This window comes from Choloepus didactylus, chromosome 2 (genome assembly GCF_015220235.1).
Source record: "Choloepus didactylus isolate mChoDid1 chromosome 2, mChoDid1.pri, whole genome shotgun sequence".
NCBI classification, from domain to species: Eukaryota; Metazoa; Chordata; class Mammalia; order Pilosa; family Megalonychidae; genus Choloepus; species Choloepus didactylus.
Genome location: NC_051308.1, coordinates 116,573,308 through 116,600,673, shown reverse-complemented (window position 1 = coordinate 116,600,673; position 27,366 = coordinate 116,573,308). Strand labels below are relative to the sequence as shown.

General features: G+C 36.3%; 1 protein-coding gene across 1 annotated transcript in view; it reads left to right on the top strand.

Moving 5' to 3' along the window:
* VPS45 (vacuolar protein sorting 45 homolog) overlaps window positions 1-27,366 on the top strand; it is a 68,555-nt gene that overhangs the window by 18,336 nt on the left and 22,853 nt on the right. The window contains exons 11-14 of the mRNA XM_037826123.1: window positions 1,220-1,378; window positions 1,585-1,692; window positions 2,490-2,611; window positions 25,193-25,324. Of these exons, the coding sequence (XP_037682051.1) occupies window positions 1,220-1,378; window positions 1,585-1,692; window positions 2,490-2,611; window positions 25,193-25,324 (521 nt within the window). The remainder of the gene's footprint in view (window positions 1-1,219; window positions 1,379-1,584; window positions 1,693-2,489; window positions 2,612-25,192; window positions 25,325-27,366) is intronic.

Below are 27,366 nucleotides of genomic sequence, written 5' to 3'. Positions count from 1 at the left end.
ACAGATAAGTTCATCAAAATTATAAATACAATGTAGGAATAGCCTTCATTAATCAATTCGCTGTCCTCATCGTTTTGTTTTGCTTTGCTTTTTAACACTGAAATATCTTTGCATCCTTTTCTTTTGCACTTGCCTCTTCCCAGATAGCTTAACATAGTAGAAAGTATAACAGATTGTGTAGCCACAAAACCAGCTACTTTTTACAAAAAAAACACTTCTGTAGGATTTTCCTCTTTTTTCTTAACATATTGCTAAAGCTTCATCTTTAATCAAAGGAAGCTTGTCCTTGGTCACTTCTAAATATTAACATGCTTGAAAAATTACGTAGGAATCAATATGTTTTCTGTGTTAAACTGACATCATTCCTGTATTTACCAATTTCGTAGAGCTAAAGTGTATTAAAGAAACATGCTTTGTAGCAGAACAACTTTACTTGTTTCATTTCCCTCCTCCCCCATTGTTTGTGAACTTGTTGAGGACAGAAATTGTCTCTAACTCATCTCTACCCCTGCATTAGCTGATACAATTCAAGTATCTGTTGGCTTGAATCAAATTATTTGGTCTGCTGCATAATAAATATAAATCCATACTATATGGAGGGCCTTTAATGTGAAGATTGACAAAACCTAAAAAAATGATTTTTTCTGGCTCCCTTTGCTGTCAGTACCTGCCTTCTTAAGATCATAAATACTCAATTTAGAGATTAGTTGCTATTACATACTCTGATATCCCTGTAAACCATGTTGAGACACATTGTAACTTCTGATGCTCCTTATAGATTAAGCTCAGCCCTCCCATGTAAAACTCTACCAACTTGTCTCCATTTCACTGGTCAAAGGAATAGAACTTGGCAAGTCAACTGGTCAATTGTGTTGTGTGCTAGATTGTTTTGGAGAGAATGTTCCTTGTTTCAGCAAGGAAATGGCAGTTTAGGCTATTGGAAAAGAAAAGAGGAACTATCCATAGTTCATTTTTTTCCTAAAGCAATTACAATGGGAATTTATTCCTTGTTTAATTCTTGTCTTGCAAAAAGGCATTTAATTATTCTCTAGTGGAGGCAGTTGCTAGACATATGACCCATATATTACCATAGTAGTAAGCTGAGTCGTGAACTCAACTGTATCACTATCATTCAATAATTGTTAGATCTGAGGCATTATATAACAGATCACTCAAATGAAGGGGGGGATAAATATTAGTTCTCTCTATCTCTCTTCAGAATGTAAAAAGGCTCCTGCAGAGCCCCAAAGTGACAGAGTTTGATGCTGCCCGCCTGGTGATGCTTTATGCTCTGCATTATGAGCGACATAGCAGCAATAGCCTGCCAGGGCTAGTGATGGACCTCAGGAATAAAGGTGTTTCTGAGAAGTATCGAAAGGTAACCAAGTTTATACATTCAGCCCACCAAACAGGAACCAACTCTGTTATTATAGTCTTAGCACTCACAAATCTTAAATCATACTGTTTTTATTCACAGAAATATGTAATTCTGTCATCTCGTGTCTTCATTTCCTTAATAAAATTTTCTTATGAAATGACTTCCTGATCCCCAAGTAATAAAAGGTTGCTTTTCTTTTTTAATAGCTTGTATCTACAGTTGTTGAATATGGTGGTAAACGGGTCAGAGGAAGTGACCTCTTTAGCCCCAAAGATGCCGTGGCTATTACCAAACAGTTCCTCAAAGGATTGAAGGTATAGACATCTCTTTTCTTTCCTAAGTGAAAAATAGTTGAAGCCCCTGAGGCTGCAAGTGAATGAATATGATCTTCAATCTTCAGAATTGCTATAGATTGAGTACTATGTCAATTAAATGAAATTAAAACAGACATCCTCTTGAAAACTTTCTCTTTAAGTGCCCTCTGCATTGGAGTAGTATCAGCATTGGACCAAACAGCTGAGCAGGAAGTAACTGGAGATATTTCCAGGAGATACCCAAGAATAAAAAGACAAATAGTTCTCTTAGTCACAGATATTTTATGCCATTTGTTTATAATTTAAGACTTGTTGGATAATTTCTCTTTGAAGTTAATTAAAGATGAAGCATCAAATTTTAGATCTTTAAAAAATACTAATCTATTTTCTTAAAATTGTCAAAAATTAGTTTTAATATATTATCCTCTCTTCTGTTTCCTGAAAATTTTTCATTTTCCTGAGCATTTCCAATCTCTTTTTCTACGTTTTTCTTTCATTTGTTCTACCTTCATTTAAGATTTTCACAGAAGGGTGAGAGTCAGTGAAGAGATGGTAAAGTATTTAAGCAATTGCATTTTTAAACTTCCTTTACAGTGGCTAGCATTAAATTATAGGGCATTTTTGTGAGTTCAGGACATTTTTGGCTATAGAGAATAATTTAAAAATCTCCTAAAATTCCTATTTGAATCTATACCATGAAATTGCTATTGAATGCCATTTTTCTAATATGAGCATCATTAACTGTTATATTGTAAGTTTCTAAAAAATTACATAAGGACCATTTTCCCCTATCTTAGGGAGTAGAAAATGTATATACGCAGCATCAGCCTTTCTTACATGAGACCCTGGACCAGCTCATCAAAGGAAAACTTAAGGAAAACCAGTACCCTTATCTAGGCCCCAGCACACTCAGAGACAGGTAAGATAACAAACATATTAATAATAGAAACCAGAAACACTGAGCAAACAGGAAATTTAGAATAATGTAAGGGACTACAGCTGAGGTTACAGCCTTCTTTTCTTCCTTCTCCTGTTATTTCAGTTCTAGGTTTCTTTGGGTTTTAGATGTGTCAAAGTTAGATATGAATTTATCTGCTAAGCCTGAAGCATGATTTTTTTCTTTTAGATAAAGAAACAGACATTCTAGGAGGGCCCCAAATACTTGTATTCCGTCTTTTATTATCAGACCCGTTTACTTATGCCATTTAAGGTTCAGTTCTATGGCATCCAGCATTTGGTATTTCAAACATTAAAACGAAAAATACATTTGCTACTTGACTGCCATCCAGAGCAGGTTGTTACTATTTTTGGTGAGGACTGGACTTTGCCAAATGTAGCCAGCACACAAACTGAGAGACCTAATTAACAAAGGCCATTTGTTATACAGGAGAAAAGGATGACTTTCTTTTCCAGTGTTAACTGAAGGAAGCAATTAGTTGACATTTTAATCCAGTAGTTAGTTAATTTTCCTAAAAACAAAACTTGTCTAGAACAACTTACTTAGGCTAACCTGAAACTTTAATTGTATAAAATTTCTACATTGTTGTATATTATATTCTTGTATTTTTAATTGGTACCACATGTTATAGAGGGCCTAATATATGTATCTGAATCATATTAAATAGATTGATATGAGAAATGTTACTGTTAGTATAATTATCCTATTATTTCAACTAATGATAACCTAGGTTTATGAAGAGTAGGGTTTTATAAGCATAATGAATTTCTGAAAGGGGAAAAAATGTTTTGACATACATAGATGAATCTTTTATATATAATAAATATTTTTCAATTTATCCTTTAAAAAAAGATCTCTGTATTTTGGTCACAGAATATAAAAATAATCTTCTTTTAAAAATCCAAAGTTGAGAGGCAGAATACCTGGGGTTAAATTCAGAGTACATTCATTCAGATAAAATGTTTAAAGACCTTGGCATCAAGATTCAGAACTGTCAGCTAAGTGGAAAGAATGAAAACAAGCCCAAAGCTATTCACCTATCTCATAAGCTTCAGTATAACTCTATTCTTGAGCTTTCCAATTAATACGATAAAAGAAAAAGTATAACTTGCTTATGAATTTCATATAAGAATTGAATTACTGAATAAGAAATTAGCTACTGATTGCTAAAGGGAAACCATAGGCCACCAGAAGAGTATATTTTATATGATAACTGCATGACAGCAAGCCATTCTAATTTGGGTGATCCATTTCCAAATAAAACTCAAAATGATGCTTTTTCAACAAAATGCATTTATCAGTTGTCAGCATCTGTTAGTATTTGCCACTATTACCTAAATATCTGTGGCTAATGATTCAAATGCTTCATCTTTTTATACAACAAACATTTATTTAATGCCTTGAATATGCCAAGAACTGGTATAGATGCTGGGCATATAGAAGTGACAGGAAAGATAACTGCCCTCAAGGATCTTACATGAAGGATAGAGACAGTAAACAAATAAGTAATATAATTTGATTGCAATAAATGCTATAAAGAAAATAGAGAAATAAGCTATAAAGTAACTGTGGGGTGAGAAGGGCTACTTTAGATGACATGAACTTCTCTGAGGAGGTGATATTTAAGCTGAGTTTTGAATTACAAGAAAGAGCCAATCACATAATGAAAAAGGAAAAAAGTATCCCAAGCAGAGGGAACAACCTGAGCAAAGGCCTTAAAGAAAGAAAGAAGTTGGCAAGTTCATGGACCATGAAGAAGCCCAGTATGGTTGAAGCATAGTGAGTAAGGAAGAGAGAGGAGATTGAAAGGATAGGCAAGGGCTGCATCACATAAGGCCTTATATAAGCTCTGGTAAAGAGTTTAAGTTTTATATTAAGTGAAGTAGGAAGCCATTGAAGAGATTTAAGCATATAAGTAACATGAACTGAAATATCTTTTAAAAGACCACCTGTGGAGAGAATGGATTGTTGAGGGCAAGAATAGAAGCAGGGAGACTACTTGGAGGCTGCCGCAATAGTCCAGGTAAGAAATAAAAGTAGTTTGGCCAGGGAGGCTGGGAGAGAACATAGATCAATGGTATCGGGCTAAGAGAGAAGTCAAGAGTAACTCTCAGATTTGGGGGGAAAACCAAGAGTTATGTTATTAAGTTGTAGGTGCCTATTAGATAACCAAATAGAAATGTCACACACAAAATTGGGACTCAAGAAGATGTCGGTGATATTTAAAGCCATAGGACTAGATAAAATCACTTAAGGAGAAAGCATAGAAAGAGAAAAAAAGAGAGTCCAGGACCAAGCATTGAGTAGAGGATGAGGAGCCAGCAAGGGAGACTGAGGAGGAAGCAGAAAGGTAGGAAGAAAACTAGGAGAGTCTGGTGTCATAAAGACCAGGCAAGAAGTGAGTGGTAAACTATCTCCAGTCTTTTGAGAGGTAAAGAAGATGAAGACCGTGAAGAATCCATCAGATTTAGCAATATAAAGGTCCTTCGTGGCCTTATTCCCCAGGTCCAGGGGTTGGAAGCCAAATTAGAGATGGTTACAGGCTATGAGATAAAGTGGAGACAGCAAACATATATAATGCTTTTTAAGAAGTTTGCATGAAGAGGGAGAACTGGGATGGTAGCTAGAAGAGATTATGGGCTCAAGGGAAAGATTTTTCAAGATGGGAGATTGAAGAGCATATTTGTAATCTGATTAGAATGATTCAATTAAAAAAAAAAGAGATAATGCAGAAGAGAAAGGGGGTAACTGCAGAAATTAAGTCTTTAAGGGATCCAGCACACAAGCAGATGGATTGCCTTTAATAGGAGCAAAGGTACTTCTCATTATAACAGGAGATAAGATAGAGTATGTGTAGATTTGTAGTTTGGATGGCAAGGCCATATGGCCATCCTGGCTGATTGCTTCTATTTTCTCAGCAAAATACGATGTCAAGCTATCAACTAAGATGAGGAGTAAAAAAGAAAAAACATTGTGAAATTGTCATCTTGTAGTCTGGGAATCAAATTTACTAGGGGAATGTAAGTATGACTTCTAGGCTAGGTGGAGTGCCCATTAAAGGTTTTTGTCCAGATTTTAAAATACAGCCAGTGAGCCTGGTTGCGTGGTTTTCTCCAGCAGATTTTAGCTGCTCTAGATTAAGTGCAGAGAAGGAAGATAGTTGAATCCAACTAGGATTTGAGGAAGTGGAGATAGGAGGAGGGTATTGGATAGTGGGTTGGAACCTTTGATAAGTCAGAGTGATTATAGTAGGGATTTTAGGGTAAATGAATTTGAAGATTAGGAGGTGGTTATTAGAGAAAGATCTTAATTCAAGATTTCATAGGTGGAGCAGGTGTTTGGAATAAAGGTTTAGGTTGTAATCATGGGTATGGGTGTTTGTAGGGGGTGAAAGAAAGATCAACATGGGTGAAGAGGCCAGAATGTTAGGTGAGTAATTCACATTGATTTTAAAGTCACTGAAAGTCATGACAGGAGGAGGACTAAAAAGGAGGATAGTACCAGGAGCTAAAGCCTTCAGGGAATGAGACTGACCAGGAAAGGAGGTCAGGAGAAGACTGTACAACCACAAAACGAACTTCTAAGATAGTGGAAATTTTGAAGGAAGAAGGCAGAGAAATGGTTACAAAACTACAGTGGGGGTCACTGAAGATACCTATGCCACTTTCTGGCTCAGCTTAACAGAAGGAAGTCTGCAGAAGACTTGAAAAGACTCCTACTTAACAATTCTGCTTCTAAGAGTTTTCCATATAGATAAGCTTGCACCAGTAAACAAAGATATATAAACAAGGATGTTCACTTAAACATTATACACAAAAGCAAAAAACTGGAAACAAGCTAAATATCCATCAGTAGAGGGCTGGTTACCTAAATTACAATATAATGCTATGCATTCTTTTTTTAAAAAAATGGCACAACCCTTCAGGGGATGCTATGCAAAGATTTCTAAGATATATTGGATAGAGAAATAAGATTCTATAATATCCTTTTTGTATTAAAAAAATTCCCATGTAAGCATACATGTGATTATATACATACATGTATGTACATATGTGCTTGACTATACATACATGCATATGTCATGTATATAATGTGTATGTATAAGCACATATGTGTTTATGTGAATGGTAAATATTTATGAAAGAATAAAAGGAAATCATTAACACTGGTTACCTCTGGGTATTGAAACTGTAATTAGTTGTATACATGCTATCTTTCCTATTTTGTGTTGTTTCAGGTATTATAATCTTGAAGTAAGGACTATGTTTTGTCAGACTTTGGGTTTTGCACAAGATTTAACACAATGTTTTACAAATAGAAGGTATTCAATAGCTGCTTGTCAAATGTCTTATGTCGGCATTTATAGCAGTTGATATGCCAAGTTTTACAATTGGAAAATTTAAATCAGAGAATAAATTTGGTTTGCTACCAGAAAATTTACATTTTTGCAGTTTTCCAGTAACCCTATAACATTTTGTCTCTGCATCAAGTTGGCCCCACTATCTCCTCTAGTCTTGGCCCTGGATCATCAAATTGAGAAGCACTGATTTTAATCATCTTTGTGATAATTTGTCTCATCATGATAGAACTCGATTTTGTTGTTGTTTTAATATTAGGAAGTATCAAAGGAGATGTGACAAGAGGACAACTTTGTAAAGCCAGGAACACTTGTAGAAAAATTTTAGCCCTTAGCTATTAAATTAGTGGTTAACCTGTTTGGCAGTATAGCTATATCCACAAATTGGATTTGATCTTTCTCCTGCAGATTTTCCACATATCCTATTTATCAGCTAATTTTTTTTCCTCACTCCCAATATTGCTTCTTGTCCTTGAAAAAAACAAGTAACTTTAACATTTGATGAGAAAATGGAGCTATCTAGATATGCATTTCAGAATCAGTCAATTTTAAAAGACAGTACTTTTCACTTTTACACAAATTTAGTAGTATGTTGTTACAACAGCTTATTTTTGCTTCTATAAAAAGCTTATTTTTACTTCCTTTTTCATTGGCCTTTTTTACTGCAGTAAATACTTGTAAGATCTTTACCATCTGTAAGTGTATTCAAAAATTTCAACTTTAAATATAATTACAATGGTCCGCAATGAAGATAAAATGTTGCCTTTTAAAAGTATGTTTTTCTGTTTTATTTATCCATTAATAGTGATTTCCAGAAATACTCCATGTGAAATTTTTTTTGTTCATTTTTCTAACAAAATAGGAAGTATATGAGTTTGGCTCTCAGAGTACCCTTGTATATCTATATACAGCATGAACTGGCTGCTGTTTTCTAATATTTGCTCTCACATTAATTAATGCTTTTGGTTGGTGTGGTGACTTGCAGAGCACAGGAAGATGTACACAAAGAAGTGAACTTGTGTATTCCACTTAGCTTCAACCAATCACATGAAAAAGATTTGCTGTATATTTTGCCACTGTCCTCATTACAGCAACTACTTATAAAATTCACTGGTGAAAGGAATGAGAAGGAAAAATGTCAGGGATGTTTTTTTAAAAAATTTTTTTCAGAGCTGTTACTCCTCCTTACACCAACCTGAACAAGTAGTGGGAGGCTCAAGAAAATACTTAATAATATTTGTATAACCAAGTGTGACATAGTCATCTTTGTTAGAGCCAAATTCTAAGAGCCTATCCTTGTATCTAGGTTTTGTCCTTGCGTTTATATAACCTACACCCATGGTTTACCATCCGTGACATTTTCTTCCTTCTTCAGTAATACAAAAGTACTCTGGCACCCTGAAATTATCAAACTAAAGGGCAGTGTTCTCTGGCTTTTCTGGAAGGCCACATGAGTTTATACTTTCCGAGTTCTCAGCTTTCTTTTCCATAAAAAAGATTTTCCCTAGAGGCCGGTAATGAACAAAGGGCAGCAATGGAGAAGCAGCATCATTTTCAAGGATAGTCTTCATTAATCTGTTCAGCTGCTTTTTAAATTGTCTAATCAAATCAGGAGCTCAAAACAAAGGTGTCACTGTCAGATTCCTCTTGTTAATCACCAAGAACGGACACTGTGCCACTGCAAGGCAGAAGCTTCCTCCCTTCTGCTTGATGAAATAATCTGTGCAACTCATGGGTTTTTACTCAAGATAAACTGCATAAGGGACGTCAGGATAGAGTGGTCCCTCACCATAGAGAACATTGCATGTGAAATCTTACTGTAAAAGATACTTATTTTCCTTTCAGCCTTGAGGATTTTATTATTTCTGGGCACTTGAACTGCCCCCTCTAACACCTTTTTTTTTTTTTCTCTTTCCCTATTTTCCATCTAGACTGACCCATGAATGTTATAACATACACTAAACTATTGGTAGAGTGCCATCTGTCTCCTTGCTGATGTTTTTGTTTTTGTTTTGTTTTTTTTCTTTTGTTTCTACTTTAAATCATATTTTTCATTGTAGAATATAACATATATAAGTAGAAGTGATAACTTTCCAAGTGCAATTTAACAAGTAGTTAGAGAGCAAATTTCAAAGATTATGGGTTACACTTCCACAGTTTCATTTATTTCCTTATTGTGAAATATATATACAAAAAGACAATATCTTTCAAAGTATGATTTAACAAGCAGTTATATAGGAAATTTCCAAAGTTGTTATGAGTTACAGTACCATAGTTTCAATTATTTCCTTATTGTGAAATATGACATACATACAAAAAGGTGGTAGCTTTCAAATTATAATTTAACAAATAGGTATAAAACAAATTTCAAACGATGCTATGGGTTACAGTTCTACCATTTCAGCTCTTTCCTTCTAGCTATTCTAATACCCTAGCAACTAAGAAAAAGAAAATTATATGGAGATTCAGTATTCATAATCCTTTGTTAGATTCCATCTAGTCTATTGCTACCCCTTCCTCTCGTTTAATCTCTTGACCCATCTTCAGGGATGTTGATGCAGTGACCACCCTAACTTGTTCATGTTGAAAAGGGATGTTGACTTTATGAGAAAAGGGGACACATCTAGTTGATGTTCTTGAAGAGGCTGTTGCCTGAGTTTTGGGACTTAGCTGGCATAGGAGTTCTCTGAAGGATTTAAGTTTCTGAAGAATAAATTTAGTGAGTGAAACTTTGATGGAGTCTCAGATAGGGATCTGGGTATTCTTCAAGGTTCTCAGCACTGCTGTTGACTTGGGTTTATCATTCTGTGGTCATTTAGCATATCTAGGTAAAGCTTACCTAGGAGTAACCTGCAGGATAGCCTCTTGGCTCTACTTGAATTCTCTTAGCCACTGAAATCTTATTTTGTTGCCTTTTTTTTCCCCCTTTTGGTCAAAAAGGCATTCTCAATCCCTTGATGCCAGGGTCAGGCTCATTGCTGGAATCTTTGTCCCACGTCACTGGAAAGACTCATTCATCTAGGGTTTCTGTCTCACATCAGGGGTAGGGTGATAAATTTATTTGCAGAGTTAGGCTTAGAGAGAGAAAGTCCACATTTGAGCAACAGAATAGATTCTCTGGATGTGACTCCTAGGCATAATTATAAGTGGGCTTAACCTCCCCTTTACAACCGTAAGTTTCACCCAAGCCAAGCCTCAAGATCAAGGGCTTGACTTAGAGAGAGAAAGTCCACATTTGAGCAACAGAATAGATTCTCTGGATGTGACTCCTAGGCATAATTATAAGTGGGCTTAACCTCCCCTTTACAACCGTAAGTTTCACCCAAGCCAAGCCTCAAGATCAAGGGCTTGACTTTTAAAGTAGGGGATTCCTAAGTTCACATGGCATATGTTATGCCCACGATAATCCATCCATATCTCACATTATCATCACTTTTGTACAATCCTCATCACTCTCCATTTTAAACAATTCTCATGACCCAAAACACCTCGTAGCTCTTGTCAGCCCTTAATTATTTGTCCCTAGTATTTTTGTGGTACCAGTAAGGTATTCCTATTAATTATAGTCCCTAGTATGCAATATGTATATTTTTCTCATATACCCTTCTGTTTTCAACTCTCTGTGCTAGTGTCTTACCTTAGAAGTATATCATGTAAGCATCTGTCTTTTTTTGTGGTGCTGATCTTTGGGAAACATGCCTTTAAACAACCCCTTTGAATCCTATTCACCTTCAGTACATCTCTGATACAATCCTGTTAACAAACAATTGACACCCCTATCCATTCCCATATCTTTGAATTCACCATCATTAACATATCTGAACACATTAGATTATCGTTTCCCCTCTGGCTTCTATCACTAGGTCCCCAATATTCTACATTATAAGACATTGGTTTTATATTGTTCAGAGTTCATAGAAGTGGTAACATACCATATCTCTCCTTTTGTGTCTTACTTATTTCACTCAGCATTGTATCTTCAAGGTTCGTCTGTGTTGCCATATTTTTTCAGGATCTTGTTCCTTCTCACTGCTGTGTAGTATTCCAGCATATGTATATATACCACATTTTGTTTATCCACTTGTCTGTTGAAGGATACTTGGATTTTTTCCATCTCTTGGCAATTGTGAATAATGCTGTTATGAACATTGGTGTACAAACTGTTTGTGTCACTTCTTTCAAATCTTCTGGGTATATACCAAGAAGTGGAATTGCTGGATTGTAGGATAATTCAATATCTAATTTTCTGAGAAACTGCCAAAGTGTCTTCCATAACGGCTATACCATTATATATTCCCATCAGCAATGAATATGAGTTCCAATTTCTCCACATCCTCTCCAGCATTTATTGTATCCTGTTTGTTTAATGGCAGCCATTCTTATTGATGTGAGATGGTATCTCATTGTGGTTTTGATTTGCGTTTCCCTAATAGCTAGTGAAGATGAACATTTTTTCATGTGTGTGCCAGTATGAATGTATTATGTCCCCCAGAAAAAGCCATATTCTTTGATGCAATCTTGTGGGGCAGACATATTAGTGGGGATTAAGTTGGAACGTTTGGATTAGGTTGTTTCCATGGAAATGCGCCCCACCCAACTGTGGGTGATAACTGATTGGATAATTTCCATGGAGGTGTGGCCTCTCCCATTGAGCAAGGGCCTTGATTAGTTTACTGGAGCACGATATAAGCTCAGACAGAAGGAGCAAGCTTGCTATAGCCAAGAAGGACACTTTGAAGAATGCATAGGAGCGGAGAGAAGAGCTGCAGTTTACAGAGACATTTTGGAGACAGCCTTTGAAAGCAGACTTTTGCTCCGGAGAACCTAAAAGAGGACAAATGCCCCAAGAGCAACTGAGAGTGACATTTTGGAGAGAAGCTGAAGCCTAGACAGGAAAGTCCTGGGAGAAAGCCGTTTTGAAACCAGAACTTGGAGCAGACGTCAGCCACGTGCCTTCCCAGCTAACAGGTTTTCCGGACACCATTGGCCATCCTCCAGTGAAGGTACCCAATTGTTGATGCATTACCTTGGACACTTTATGGCCTTAAAACTGTAACTGTGTAACCAAATAAACCCCCTTTATAAAAGCCAATCCATTTCTGGTATTTTGCAAAAAGGCAGCATTAGCAAACTAGCACAATGTGTTTTTTAGCCATTTGTATTTCCTCTTTGGAAAAATACCTTTTCATATCTTTTGCCCATTTTATAATTGGGCTGTTTGTACTATTGTTGTTGAGTTGTAGGATTTCTTTGTATATTCAGGATATCAGTCTCTTATCAGATATATGGTTTCCAAATATTTTCTCCCATTGAGTTGGCTGCCTCTTCACCTTTTTGACAAAGTGTTTTGAGGCACAGAAGTTTTTGATTTTGAGGAGTTCCTATTTATCTATTTTTCTTTTGTTGCTTGTGCTTTGGGTGTAAGGTAATTGTTACCAATATTTCTAAGAAGCTACCTCCTATTTCCAGATCCTGAAGATGTTTCCCTATATTATCTTCTTCTTCTTCTTTTTTTTTTTTTTTTTTGATGGTCAAAAAATTTACATTTAGAATTTGCCAGCTGGACTCAGCTTAGATGATCCCAGTTTTGTTGGCAATATCCAAAGCATCATAATCAGGAGCCAGTCGAATATATGCCGCCTTCTCTCCATCAGGCCTGATCAGGGTGTTGACTTTTGCCACGTCAGTGTCATAGAGCTTCCTCACAGCCTGTGTGATCTGGTGCTTGTTGGCCTTGACATCCACAGTGGACACAGTCTGTTGTTGTCTTCAGTCTTCTTCATGGCTGACTCAGTGGTCAGGGGATACTTGATGATGGCAAGTGGTCAAGCTTGTTTCTCCTGGGTTCACTCTTCCAAGGATATTTGGGCTGTCTTCTGAGATGCAGAGTCTTGGGCCTCCAGAATGTGGGCGAAATGTGATCTACCTTTTTTTGTGGCTGTGGACACCTTTTGGTACTGCCTTCTTGGCTTTCAAAGCCTTTGCTTTGGCTTCAGTTTTGGGAGGGGCAGGGGCTTCCTTCTTTGCTGTAAGTGCCATCTTCATGAAAAGCTATCTTCTAAGATTTTTATTGTTCTGTCTCTTATATTGAGGTCTTTGATCCACTTTGACTTAGTTTTTGTGTATGGTGTGAGTGGCATGTTCTTATAACATTGGATTTTTTCCCACATAATTCATCCTTTATTGAATATTAAACCAGTTGTGTCTGCAGTTGAGAAGCTATTATTATCTCAGATCATTGGTACTCTTGGAACCAATATACTGGCAAGAATAAAAATTTACTTTCTTAGAAATACAGTGTTAAAAAGATACCTATTTCTGTATATCCATGAGGGTCATACTGTGATAAAAGTTATAAGAACTCACATAAGTTTTTTAAATTACAGCCAACTGTAGCTTATTTGGTTTCCTTCCTAATCAAATATAGGAAGATGATGACAAGAACTGAGCTTGAATTTTAGTATCATATTCCTCTTTCCCTTCTTTAAAAATATTGGTAAGAATTAAAGTAACATGTATTAGTTGGGAGAAAAAGAAAAGAAACTGCGTTTTGCCTGGATATTCAGTGCCAGCATACTTAGGAAGTCATCTCCTTGCTAGAAAAATGTTAGTATCATAACCATACAGTCTTTCCTAAGCAAATGAACTTTTTAAGCAAGAAAATGCTGACCAGTAACTGCAGGGAAGGACTCAAAGGGAAAAGCCTTGGTAGTGCAGAAAATTGTCTAGTGGTGATGCTTTCCTGTAGATTTATAAGGAACCTCTTTTCCTGCAACATAAAGCACCAGATTAATATTGAATGAATGCTTAGTCTTAAGCCTCGTATTCACTGTTTTATGCTCCTAGAGGAAATGGCAAAAATTATAGATTAATGCCACTACAAATGGAAAGTTCCTTACCTTATTTGGACTTTCAGGAATACTCAGGCAAATTTTTTTGTATGTATCCGTAGTTATCTCTGTCTCACTCTCCACGTTAGTTTTGAATATTTTCCACACTCTTCAAGACACTTATCCTACCCCAGCCCACCCTAGTATTTCCTAGTTCAATAGGAAAAATTGAGTCATTAATTCCTTGTCTAGCTCCCATACATATAAACTTATTTAAATATACACTCACCTTGATCCCCTTCCTCTATTCTGAGGGAAATACATACCTTTTTCTTACTTAGATATGATCTCTATGCCAACACCCTTATTTTACATTCCTACCATCCCTCTGAAGACTTTCTCTGTTGATTATTTGCTCTTGCCTTACGCACGCTCTCTCTCTCTCTCTCTCTCTCTCTCTCTCTCTCTCTCTCTCTCTCTCTCTCTCTCCTCCTATATATTCAGCCTCTTCTCTACTGTCTACTTTCCCTTAGACTATATGCGTACTTAAGTATCTCCTATTAAAAAATAATGATAAATTTAAAACCCTTGAGCCTGGATTCTCCTCTAGCCTATCTCCTTCCTTTCACAGCCAATCTTCTTGAAAAAAGAAGCCTACGATCACCATCTTCACTTCTTACCTCTTCAACCCTCTGCACTCTGGCTTCTTACTCCACCACCACAAGAAAAACTTTTCTTGCAAGTTTCTTGCAAGTCCATTGATAAATCCAATTGACTCTTTCAATGCTAACCTTATTTACCTCACTTCTACATTTAATACTGTTAACCATTCTATTTTTGAAACTCTTTTGTTCTTTGTCCTCTCCTTTATGGTTCTCTTCCTACTTTTCTGACCATTATCTTCTCAGTTTCCCTGGCTGGCTGCTCTTCTTGCTTATCCTTGAATTATCACCAGAATTCTGTCTTTTGGTTCTCTTCTCATTCTATATGTTATCCCTAGGAAGAACTCATCCACTTCCATAACTTCAGCTGCCACCTGTATGCAGGGAAAGCACTAGCCCTGAATATCTAGATGTCTAGTGGACATCCCCTTTGGGATGTTCTACAGGCATCTCAAACACATGCCCAAAATCAATCTTTCTTTCTTTCTTCTCAAACTTAAACCACTATACCTAGACACCAAAGTCAGAAACTTAAAGTTATCATGATCTCCTTCTTTTTCCTCATCCTCCTTAATCAATCATTGACCAAGTACTGAAGACTCTACATTTTCATATCTTCTGTGTCCAGCCTCCTCTTTCCAACCTTCTGATAATTTCCTTAGTTCCAGCCTTCATTTTATCTTCCCAGAAGTCTTACTGTTGCCTTTTATTTGCCAGCTTTTGCTGCCAGCACCCACCAATTCATTCTCATACAGCTGTCAAAATTATTCTTCAAAAACAAAATTTAATCTTTTATTCACCTGTTAAAACCTTTCAGTGATTCTCCATGGCTTATAAGATTCAAGGCCTTCTGTGATACAGTGTTTCAGTTTGCTGAAGCTGCCAGAATGCAATATACCAGAAATGGGTTGGCTTTTACAATGGGGATTTATTAACTTACAAATTTACAGTTTTAAGGCTATGACAATGTTCAAACTAAGGCATCAAGAGCAAGATATCTTCTCTGAAGAAAGGCCGCTGGCATCTGGGACACCCCAGTCTCATAGGAGGCATGTGGCCGGCATCTGCTGTTCCTTCTCTCCAGGTCTAGCTTCTGGCTTCAGTAGCTTTCTCTCTTAGCTCCTCCAGGATCTTTCTCTCTCTGAGCTCTCTCCAGACTTCTCTGGTGTTTCTCTCTGAGCTCTCTGGGCTTTTTCTGTGTCCTTTATCCTCTCATAAAGGACTCCAGTAAGGGATTAATACCCATCTTGAATTGGGTCGGTCACATGTCAATTGAAACAACCTAATCAAAAGGTCCCACCCACAATAGGTCTGTACCCACAAGAATGGGTTAAAAGAACATGGCCTTTTCTGGGGTCCATAACAACTTCAAACCAGCAAATATAGTTTCTGCTTATTTCTCCCTCTCTTTCTCTCACTGTATCCCCAGCTCACATGCTTTACTCCAGCCATGATAAATAATTTGGAGTTACAAGAAGAGAGCATCTGTTTACCTCTGTGTCTCCTTTCACTTGAATGTCTTTCTCTCTCATTCTTCTTTCCATTTTCCCCCTTTCACTTGGAGAATATCAACTCCTTTCAAAATTCACTCATGTGGCATACTTTCTATGATACTTTTCCTCACTTTCTCTGGCTTCTCCCTTAATAGAAAATACCAATGCTTTCTAACCTTTTTCATGCCTTTGCTCATTTGTTCACACATTGGAACAAATAGAAGACACTGCCCATGGCAAGAGATGACTGGCCTAAGGGCTCAAGCTGTCCCAAGCCCTACCTAGGTTCCCCGGGGGGTTGAGGATCACATTTAACACATTTGAGAAACTCCAGTGGAAAACTCTATAACATATTATTCCCTCCTTTGTGCCCCCACTGTATCTAATACATGCTTTGATGGCAAAATCTATAAATTTTAAAGCATATATTTAATTATATAGCTGAATGCCTTTATAGAATACAAGCCTTTTGAGAGTAGGGGACAAATTATTCATCTTTATGACCACACAACTTACGACAGTGCTTGGCACATAGTTGCCTTAGTGACCTAAGTGTTTGAATGAGTGAGTGAGTGAATGAATGAGTAAATGAGTATTCCAATCGTGCATTTTTCAGGTCAATTTTGAGAATAACATCTTCTGTAATTACTAAAGACTTTTCTGAAGAGGGAAATGGAATATGGAGAAAGGTTTTCATAAACAAAAAGGCTTAGCATTTAGAGTCTTGATTCTGTTCCAGAATGGTCCACTACACTCACCCACATTAACCTTTCTGTCCTTTAAACACATCAAGTTTATTCCCACCTTAGGACCTTCACACCACCTGTTCTCTCTTCCTCTCCTTGACCATCACATGGCTGTGTTCTGATTATCATGAAGGTCTCAACTGAAATATCATTGCCTCAGAGCTTCTTTCCTTAACTACCTATCATAAGTAGCAACCCCTTGTCACTCTCTATAACATCACCTCATTTTAATTCTCTATGAATCAGTTATCATTATTGGATATTTTTCTTTTCTTTTTTTTTCTTCTTCTTTATTTAGTTATATATTTATTGTCTGTTTCCCCTTAACAATGTAAATTTCATGAGAGTGGAGACTTGTCTCATTCATCAGTATCTACCTACTAGAAAATAGCCTGGCTCTAGCAGGTACTTAATATATATTTATTGAATGAATGAATGGGTTATTTAATTCTGACATCCCTAAATTTTACTTATACTGCAAAATAAAGAGAACAGCATTTCTTCTATGCTATCCAGTAAGGAAGCCATGAGCCACATGTATCTCCCCAGCACTAGAAATGTAGCTAGTGTTACTGAATAATTGAATTTTAAATTTTATTTAATTTTAATTTAACTTGAATAGGAACACATGGCTAGTGGCCACTATATTGGACAGAGCAGATCTAGGGAATGAGGGTAGATGGAGAAGAGAGAACTAATGGCTGGGTTCTGGGCACTCCAACATTAAGAAGTCAGGGAGATGAGGAGGAACCATCACTGAAAATTAATAACCAATGAAATAGGAAGAAAACGAAGAATGTGATACCAAGGAGGAGTGAGTGAGTGGCTTTGTCAAATAAGGCAAGGACTGAAAAATGCCCGTTTGGATTTAACAGTGTTATCTTGGAAAAAGCAGTTATTTAGTGGAATTGTGGGGGGCAAAACCTGACCGAAATGAGTTTAAGATAGAATTACCATAGGATAATTACTTAACCTTTCTGAATTTCTGCTTTCTCAATGGTGATTTTTGCCTTGCAAAATTGTAAACAAGGTGTCTGGCAAATAGTAAGTATTCAATAAATGGTTACAGCTGGTACATGGTGCTTTGGGGAAATTGGAAATAGAATGATCTTCACTTTTTCAGTCATTTTTTGCAAAATATTTATTGACTGCTCACTATGTGCTAGGCATTGTTCTAGGATTAGAGATTGAGCAATGAGCAAAAAAATAAAACAAAACCCCTAACCTCTTGAAGTTTACTTTCTAGTGATCTGATCAGAGAATAGATTGCAGCAAAAGAAAACGAGGCTAGATTGAGTAAGGCCTGGTTGAGAGAGACATTAACTATGATACATTAAGTAAGCATGGATCCCACTGCCTTTATCTTTTGTCAGAGAAAGGGCATGATCAGATTTGTGTTTTGGAAGATAATGTGGCTGGCAAATGGAGTATACATTGGAGCAGAGGAGGAGATGGATACAAAGGGATCAATGGCAATAGTACAGGCAAGTAATGACTGTTGCAGGACTCTGGCAACCAGGCAGGGGAAACTGAGTATGGGAATGGCATCAAGATAGTCCAGATCCAAAATTGACCCAAATCAATGACCAACTGAATAAGGACACGGTGAGAGGGTAGGATATGGACAAAGAAGAAAGAATAAAAGATGACTCAAAGTGTCTGGCTTTGCTGATTGGATACAGAGTGCCCATGGTGGATAGAATAATGACTCCCAAAGATTTCCATGCCTTAATTTCTGGAACCTGTGAATATGGTACCTTACATGTCAAAAGGGACTTTGCAGATGAGTGAGGATACTGACCTTGAAATGGGGAAATTATCACAGATTATCTTGGTGGGCCCAATCTGATTATGAGTCCATAGAATTGGAGAACCTTTCCTGACTGTGATCAGAAAGAAATGTGATGGCAGAAGGATCAGAGACATGTGACTTTGCTGGCTTTAAAAATGGAGGAAGAGGGCTCAAACCAGCAAATGTGGGTAGCCTCTAAAAACTGGAAAAGGCAAGAAAAAAGATTTCCCCCCTCAAGCCTCCAGGAGGAATGCAGCCCTGCTGACACTTTGGTTTTAACCCATTGAGATTCATGTCAGACTTCTGATTTCCAGAAATGGAAGATAGTAAATTTGTATTGATTAAGCTTCTAAGTTTGTGATGATTTGTTTCAGCAGCAATAGAAAACAAATACAGTGCCATGGATCAAAATGGGAGTGTAAGAATAGAAGCCAATTGAGGATTGAAAGTGAATAGTAGAGGTATAGGAACATAGTTTGTGTATACTTTTGAAGTTCAATTGGTATCAAAGAAGCAGAAATTAGAGTACATGTTGCTAGGGGCTAGGGATGGGGGAATGGGGAGTTATGTAGGGTTTCTGTTTGGGAACATGGGGAAGTTTTAGTAATGGAAGGTGGTAAGGGTACGCACCGAATAGTTTGCTTGGGAGTGGTTAAGATGGGTAACTTTACATTTGCATATGTTCCCACAGTAAAAAAGAGCAGCTGAAGAAACAGTGACAATTAAAGGCAATACATGATCCTGGACAGGATTTAACAAGGGAGGAGAGAAGGCCCAAAAGGATGTTATTGGGACATTTGAAAAATTAGTATGTAGACTGTAAGCTTTATAGCAATGTTGAATTTCTTGAACTTGAAATTGCATTTAAGGTAGTTACATTAAGTGTATAGCTTTGTTCTTAGGAAATGTATATGACAGTATTAATTGTTCAAGGAGCATGATGTAAGTGTTCAGAAAGTGGATTGATAAATCAATAGACAGATATGGATTGATTGATGGATGGAATGATATGATAAATGTGGCAAAATGTTAAAATTGGTGGATCTGGGTATCTGGGGGAATAGGTGTATGTTGGAGTTCTTTGTATGGACTTTGTATTATTTTTGCAACTGACCTGTAAGTTTGAAATTATTTCAAAATAAAAAGTTTAAAATTTAAATTAAAAAAAAAAAAAGAAGAAAGTAAATAGTAGAGTTCAGTTTTAGGCATGATGAGTCTGAAATGTCTGTGTTGTGTAGATATGTGGATCTGAAGCCAAGGATGAAGATTAGGGATAAAGATAAAGGTTTGGAGTCATGGGAGTGTGTTAGTTCAACCTGAGAAATGAAGATCAAAACAGGATATTGAGAATAAACAACTTGTAAGTTGGATAGAGACAGAAAAGCCATTTAAAATAAAGAAAAAAAGATTAGATTGCTCAAAAATTTAAACATAGAATTACCATATGACTTAGCAATTCCACCCCTAGGTATATAGCTGAAAGGATTGAAAACAGGGACTCAAATAGATAGTAGTACACCAATGCATAGCAGTGTTATTCACAAAAGCCAAAAGGTAGAAACAACCCAAGTGTCCATCAACAGATGAACAGATAAACAACATGTGGTATAGCCATTACAATGGACTATTATTCAGCCACAAAAAGGAATGAAGTTCTGATACATGCTACAATAACCTTGAAAGCATCATGCTAAGTGAAATAAGCCAGAAACAAAAAGACAAATATTGTATATTCCACTTATATGAAATCTCTAGAAGAGGCAAATATGTAGAGACAGAAAGTAGACTAGAGGTTACCCAGGACTTGGGGGAGGGAGGAATAGGGAGTTAACATATAATGAGTATGAAGTTTATGTTTGGGGCAATGGAAAAAATTTTGGTAATGGGTGGTGGTAATGGTTGCACTATATTGTGAAGGTAATTAATGCCACTGAATTGTACAGTTAAAAATGGCTAAAATGGCAAATTTTATGTTATATATTTTACCACAATAAAACTACAGAAAAACAGAAGACTATTTCACTAAAACTGCTGTCACCATCATCATCATCAATGACCTCTATTGATAAATCCAATGGACAGTTTTCAGCCCAAATCTTACTTGGCCTGTCTGCAGTTGTTTTTTGTTTTGTTTTGTTTTGTTTTGTTTTGTTTTTTAAGATTCAGTTTTATTGAAATATACTCACATACCATACAATCATCCAAGCTATACAATCGGCTGTTCACGGTACAATCATATAGTTATGCATTCATCACCACAATCTATTTCTGAACATTTTCCTTACATCAGAAAGAATCAGAATAAGAATAAAAAATTAAAGTAAAAAAAGAACACCCAAACCATACCCCCCCATCCCACCCTATTTGTCATTTACATTTTGTCCCCATTTTTCTACTCATCCATCCATACACTGGATAAAGGGAGTGTGATCCACAAGTTTTTCACAATCACACTGTCACCCCTTGTAATCTACATTATTATACAGTCATCTTCAGGAGTCCAGACTACTGGGTTGGAGTTTGGTAGTTTCAGGTATTGACTTCTAGCTATTCCAATACATTAAAACCTAAGAGGCGTTATCTATATAATGCATAAGAATGTCCACCAGAGTGACCTCTGGACTCCATTTGAAATCTCTCAGCCATTGAAATTATTTTGTCTCATTTTTCATCCCCCTTTTGGTCAAGAAGATATTCTCAATCCCACAATGCCAGGTCAAGATTCATCCCCAGGAGTCATATCCTGCATTGCCAGGGAGATTTACACTCCTGGGAGTTAGGTCCCATGTAGGGGGGAGGGCGGTGAGTTCACCTGCCGAGGTGGCTCAGTTAGAGAGAGAGAGGGCCACATCTGAGCAACAAAGAGGTACTTGGGGGGAAACTCTTAGGCACAACTATATGCAAGTTTAGCCTCTCCTTTGCAGTAACGAGCTTCATAAGGGCAAGTCCCACGATAGAGAGCTCGGCACATCAAACTGCCAGTCCCAGTGTTTGTGACAACATCAACACCAATCCAGGCGAGGAAGTCCAACACTTCTGCACCTTCCCCCAGCTCCTTGGGGCGGGGGTTGTAAATACATATTTTTTTTCTCTGCCCAAATTACTTTGGGATATGTCACCATTTCACTCTAACCTATACTAACCTACCGTATCTCACTTCCTATTCAAAGTTCCATGTAATTGTGGTGTTTGAACAAACAGTTATACTGTTTAGAAAATATAGATCCTGCTCCAAATAGACATCTCTTCGCTGGGTCTCACATGGAAGTTGAAGTTTTAAAGCACAGTCAGTTTTGACCTTTACCCTTTGCCCAGTTTGTCCTCGTCTTAACCAGATCTGCTTCATTCATATCACTAATTGAAGTCTGGGCTCTTTTTCAGCTTTTTTTTTTTAACAATTGCTGTATGCACTAATACTGACATTCATATCTGCAGAGCTCTAGCTCAGAGTTTCAGGTGTCTCAGAGATACACATTGTTCCAGAGACCAATCAGGTTATACACTAAGGGATCAGCATCTCAAAGTTTAGAGATACGCATTACAATTCAGGAATAAATGTGACTGCTGTAAGAGCTTACAATCTGGGGACCATTATGATAATCATTTCCACATTAGGCTATGTTCTAAGATTCAACTCTGAGTTTACACATTGTAGTTTGTCCATATTGGTAAGGCATTATAGCGTTTGCCTTTATTTCTGGCATACTTCACTCAAATACTGTGTACAGGATCCATTCGCCTTGTTGTGCGTCTCACAGCTTCACTCCTTCTTGTAGTTGCTCAATATTCCATTGTATACATACACCACAGTTCACCATTCTGTTCCTTAGTCTATGGACCCTTAGGTCACCTCCATCCATTGCAAATCATGATTACTGCCTCCATGAACACCAGTTTGCAAATGCCCATTTGTGTCTCTGCTCTCAGATCTTCAAATGACATACCCCATAATGGGGTTGCAGGACCCTGTAGTTCCCACATACTTAACTTTTTGTGGAACCACCACACTGACCTTCAGAAAGGCTACACCATTCTACCTGCTCATCAACAGTAGATAAATACATCCCTCTAACCATGTTTTCTCCAACACTTTTACTCCTGTATATATTTTTTCCTACAATTTTATAGTTTTATTCACATACCATACATTTATCCAGTGTACAATCAGTTGTTCATGGTACCATCATAAAGTTGTACATTTATCACCACAATCAGCACTTGAACATAGTGATTACTACAGGAAAAATTGTTTGGTTGTTTTAGCAATAATAAAAAAGATGATAAAAAGAAAAATAACATGTCATACAATACAATGTAATAGTAAGGACAGAAAATAACACCACTACCAAGAATCCCATATTCCTCCCCTGTCTGCAGTTATTTCAAGCTCTTATATGCTTCCTGTTCCTTAAAACACTTGGTTTCCAGAATGCCATACTCCTCTGGTTCTGTTGTTACCTATTCTATTCTCTCCTTTGAGATTTCCTGTTCTTCCACCCATCCTTTCAATGTTAGTGTTCCCCAGGTTCCATCCTAATTCTCTTTTCTCCCACTATACCATCTTCCAGACCTCACATGCTAATGATACATAAATCTGTATCTATAGCTAAGGTCTTTATTGGACAGACCTAGAATGAAAAGCTATGAGAAGATATCACTTTTTCACTTATCAGTTTAGAAGGACCAAAAATTCTGATAATAGAATGTGTTGTCAAGAGTATGGAGAAATGGGCACTTTCCTGAATCACTGGTGGGATGACGTCTGTGGAGCAACTTGAAAATATCTATCAAAATTTAAAATGCACAATATATCCAAGATAAGGGCAAGATGCAAAATGGTATATGTAAAATGCTTGCATTTGTATTTTAAGACACACAAGTACACACACATCTGTGTACATTGAGAAACACAGATAATATCTCTGAAAGGAAAGAATGACTCAAGTAACAGTATTTGCTTTTAGGGAGAGAAAAACTGAGGGGGAGGGTGTGTGAGGGAACAAGGAGACTGAGGTAAGAGGGAAACTTACTTTTTACAGTTTACCTTTTTGTATTTTTTACCATGTTCATGCAGTTGTCTAGTCAAAACATTCATTTTTTAAATTAAAAAATGACTGTAAAATATATAACAGTATATAACTCTTAAAGTACTGTGGTGCTAAATACATTGTTTTTATTTCAGGAGGGTAGTCATCAATGAAGCTTATTTTGTCTTGAAATGTAAATTTAGTGTTTCAGAGTAATAATTTTAAGTCCAAGTCCAGATAGAAATGTCATAATTGACTTTGTATGTAATTACTTGCAAAATAACTACTTCTTTGTCATTGAGAACTTGGATACCTTTCATGGGGATCTCTGCATTTCAGAAATTAACTGAAAATATTTAAAAATAGCCACAATGTCTGATTCTGTTGCTGTGAAGTCCCACAAGAACAAATACTCTTTCAGTTGATTTTTTCAAGGTATTTTAGGAAAAGATAAATGGGAAGAAGATGCACAGGTGTTTGTGGGGTTTTTTCCCCATGATTTATACATAAGCATGTATGTCCCATGATTAAAGATATTTCTTTCTAGTTTTATGCCATAATCTCCAGAGTGGATGCTTTTAATTGATGTCATTTTACACATTGGCCAATAAATGATTTAGCAAAATGGCTTGCCTGCTAAGATTAAGTAATTTTATCTCCATTTGATGGCATGAGAAGAGATAAACAAGGCAAGCTTTAACAGTTTTGAAAATAATGTCTTCTTGTTGATATCTACAGAAGGAGTTAACAGGAGGGCCATACCCTTTTGTTATGAAGCCATTTTGATAAAGATTGAAACACAGTAAAAAAAAACCACAGTGCTACCCAAATAAGGCTAGTGGATGAGGTGATACATCAGCATGTCCAGTATCAAAACAACCCACGGTTTCTTTTTCTTTTTCTTTTTTTTTTTTTTCCTTTTTGTTTCCATGGTTTCTTTTTCTTGGTTTATCAAAGGTCTTGGAAACAACGATCTTAAGATGAGGTGGGGTTTTTGGAAGCACCGTTAATTTATATGTCCCAGTCTTTTTATTTTTATATACACTCAAATTACTAAATGCTTCTAGTTCCCATGCTGTGGGGACATCCAAATATACCAGTACTTTCCAAAATGCTTTGAGGTCCTTGGATAGAGGCCATTGTAAAGAAACTGTACTAGGTATTTGACATGAAAAGAGATATGTAGTACAAGCATAAATTACTGCTATATTGATACCATGTCACATTATAGCACTCTGCAGCCTCTTGAATATGAAAGAATATTTCTACATTTGGTTCCAGCAAACACTATTGTGCAATTCTGAAATCTACAGCAAAGAAATTCCAAGATCCTCTCCTAAACAGAAAGCAAATCACTATTCAGCATTTCCTGCTCTGTTTCCTGCCAATTTCAGATAATTAAAACTTTTAAAACATCTTTTATTCTATTCTGCTTTAACTCTACTTCCTCCACCAAAAAAGAAAGATTTAAAAATTGGAACTTTGTGGATGGTCTGTATGGTTTATGAATATATCTCAACAAAACTGCATTTTAAAAATTAAAACTTTGTGTATGTATTATTAGCAATCAATCTTTAGCTTTTTTTTTTTTTTTTATCTTATGCTGTGATAGTAACTCTTCCCTCATTATTGCAGACCTCAGGACATCATTGTGTTTATAATTGGAGGAGCCACCTATGAAGAGGCTCTAACCGTTTATAACCTGAACCGTACCACTCCTGGAGTAAGGATTGTCCTAGGAGGAACCACAGTGCACAACACAAAAAGGTAAAGGAGAATATTTAGTCCTTCAACTCTGTCCCTCTTCCCAGAAAATAAAGCTTGAATTCCCTCTACATTGGAAAAGTTTGGTCAATAGAATAATTTAGTTTGTGGCAGATGTAGGATCTACTCCATTAGGTTCATAAATCACTTTATTAGGTCAAAGACCTGGAGAGTAAGGGCCAACCTGCACTGTTAATAATTTAGGTTTCCTATGTGCAAAAAAGAAATATATAGCGACAGACTAGTACTTTGAAAATACTTAAATATAATGATACTGCATTCTGTGAGTTTTCCTATTTCATTAATAAACTACATTCAATAAGTATTTAGTAAGAAGAAAACAAAGATGACTAAGATAAAGATCCTACCTCAAGGGAGTCATTATTTGGTAGGAAGGATAAAACCTAAAAACTAAATCCTGGAGACACAGTTAAAAGAGCTGTGGATTCTCAGAGTAGCTAAGAGAAATTAGTGAATATTTCTTGGGAAAGACAGCATATAAGCTGAGACTTGGGTAGAAAATGGACATATGGAGAAAGAGCACCCTCTAGGCAAAGTTAACCACATGAACAAGTAATGGGAAGCTGTAGCAAACATATAGATATAGAAAGAACACTTCCTAACAGATCAGAAAGTGGTTGACCTGCTGGAGTGGGCATAATAAAGACCCTAAGAGAGCCATATTGAATCATGAATCCATTGGGAGTCATTAGAGGTGTTTGTGTGCTTTTTCATTTTTATATTATGTTTTTAAAACGTAACTCTTTTCCTTTATTATGGAAATAATATATGCTTATTCTGAATTTTTTTTTTAATTCGGAAAGTATAAAGAGAAAAAAAAAATCTCCCATAACATTTTCATCTTTACAGACCTTTTTCTAAGCCCATATAGACGTTTATGTCAGTGTGTTCTCAGAAAGGGATTTCCTTGTTCACTCTGTCTTAAACCTGCATTTTGTAATCTATAATGTAAACATCTTTTTGAGTTAAATATATAAACATCATTCATTGAACAAATATGTATTGATAGGTAAGAATGCCTGGGTAAAGGTAAGAATTGCAACTTTCCCTCTTACTATTTTTGTGAACTTGGACAAATTATTTAACTTCTTTGTTAGTTTCCAGAGCTTACTGGCCATTTATATATTTCTTTTGTGAGTTGCCATTTCATGTTCTTTGCCTGTTATTTGATTGAAGAATTCGTTTTTTTTTTCCTAATAATTTTAAAGAATTCTATGTATATTGTTAAGAATACTGACCATTTGTCTGGTATATATTTTGCAAATCTTTCTCCCCATTCAATGTTTCTGTTTTAATATTATTCACAGTGTTTGGTTGTATAAAATTTTTGTAATTTGTTAGTGTTATGTAGTCAAAGCTACCAGTGCTTTCTGCCTTTGTTGTCATTCTTAGAAAGTTCTTCCCCAGCCAAGATGATCTAAATACTGACCTTTATTTTTTCCATTACTTACATGACTCATATTTAAAGTGATATCTTTATCAGAATTTTATTTTAGTGTAAACTATAAAGTAGGATTTTCTTTTATAACTTTTATAGAAGTAATACATATGTACAGAAAAGTATGCAAATGATAAGCAGACAGCTTTATGAAGTATTACAGAGTGAACACATCTATGTAACCACCACCCCAATTAAGAAATAGAACATTACCAGCACCCCAGAAGCCTGTCTCATGCTTCCTCTTTGTCAGAACTCCCCCACAAAGTAATCACTGTTATTACTTCTGTCACCATAGATTAGTTTTACCTGTCTTAAAAGAATTTGTTGAATGAATGAGGAAATAGAACCTAAGATTAATCTCGCTCTACCTTTCTCATAAACAATAAAAAGTTTTTAGAATGTTTAAACTCTAATTACCCTCCTCCGAGCTAACAAGCCATTGTCCAACATTTTGTTCCACCTCATTTTTATAATCTCCAAATTAATAATTATTCTTATTTCCCACAGTCAATGTTTATTTAGATTTAGCCACACTTTTTTTTTCCCTTTACTTTCTTTTATCCTGGTCCTTTCTTCTGATCCA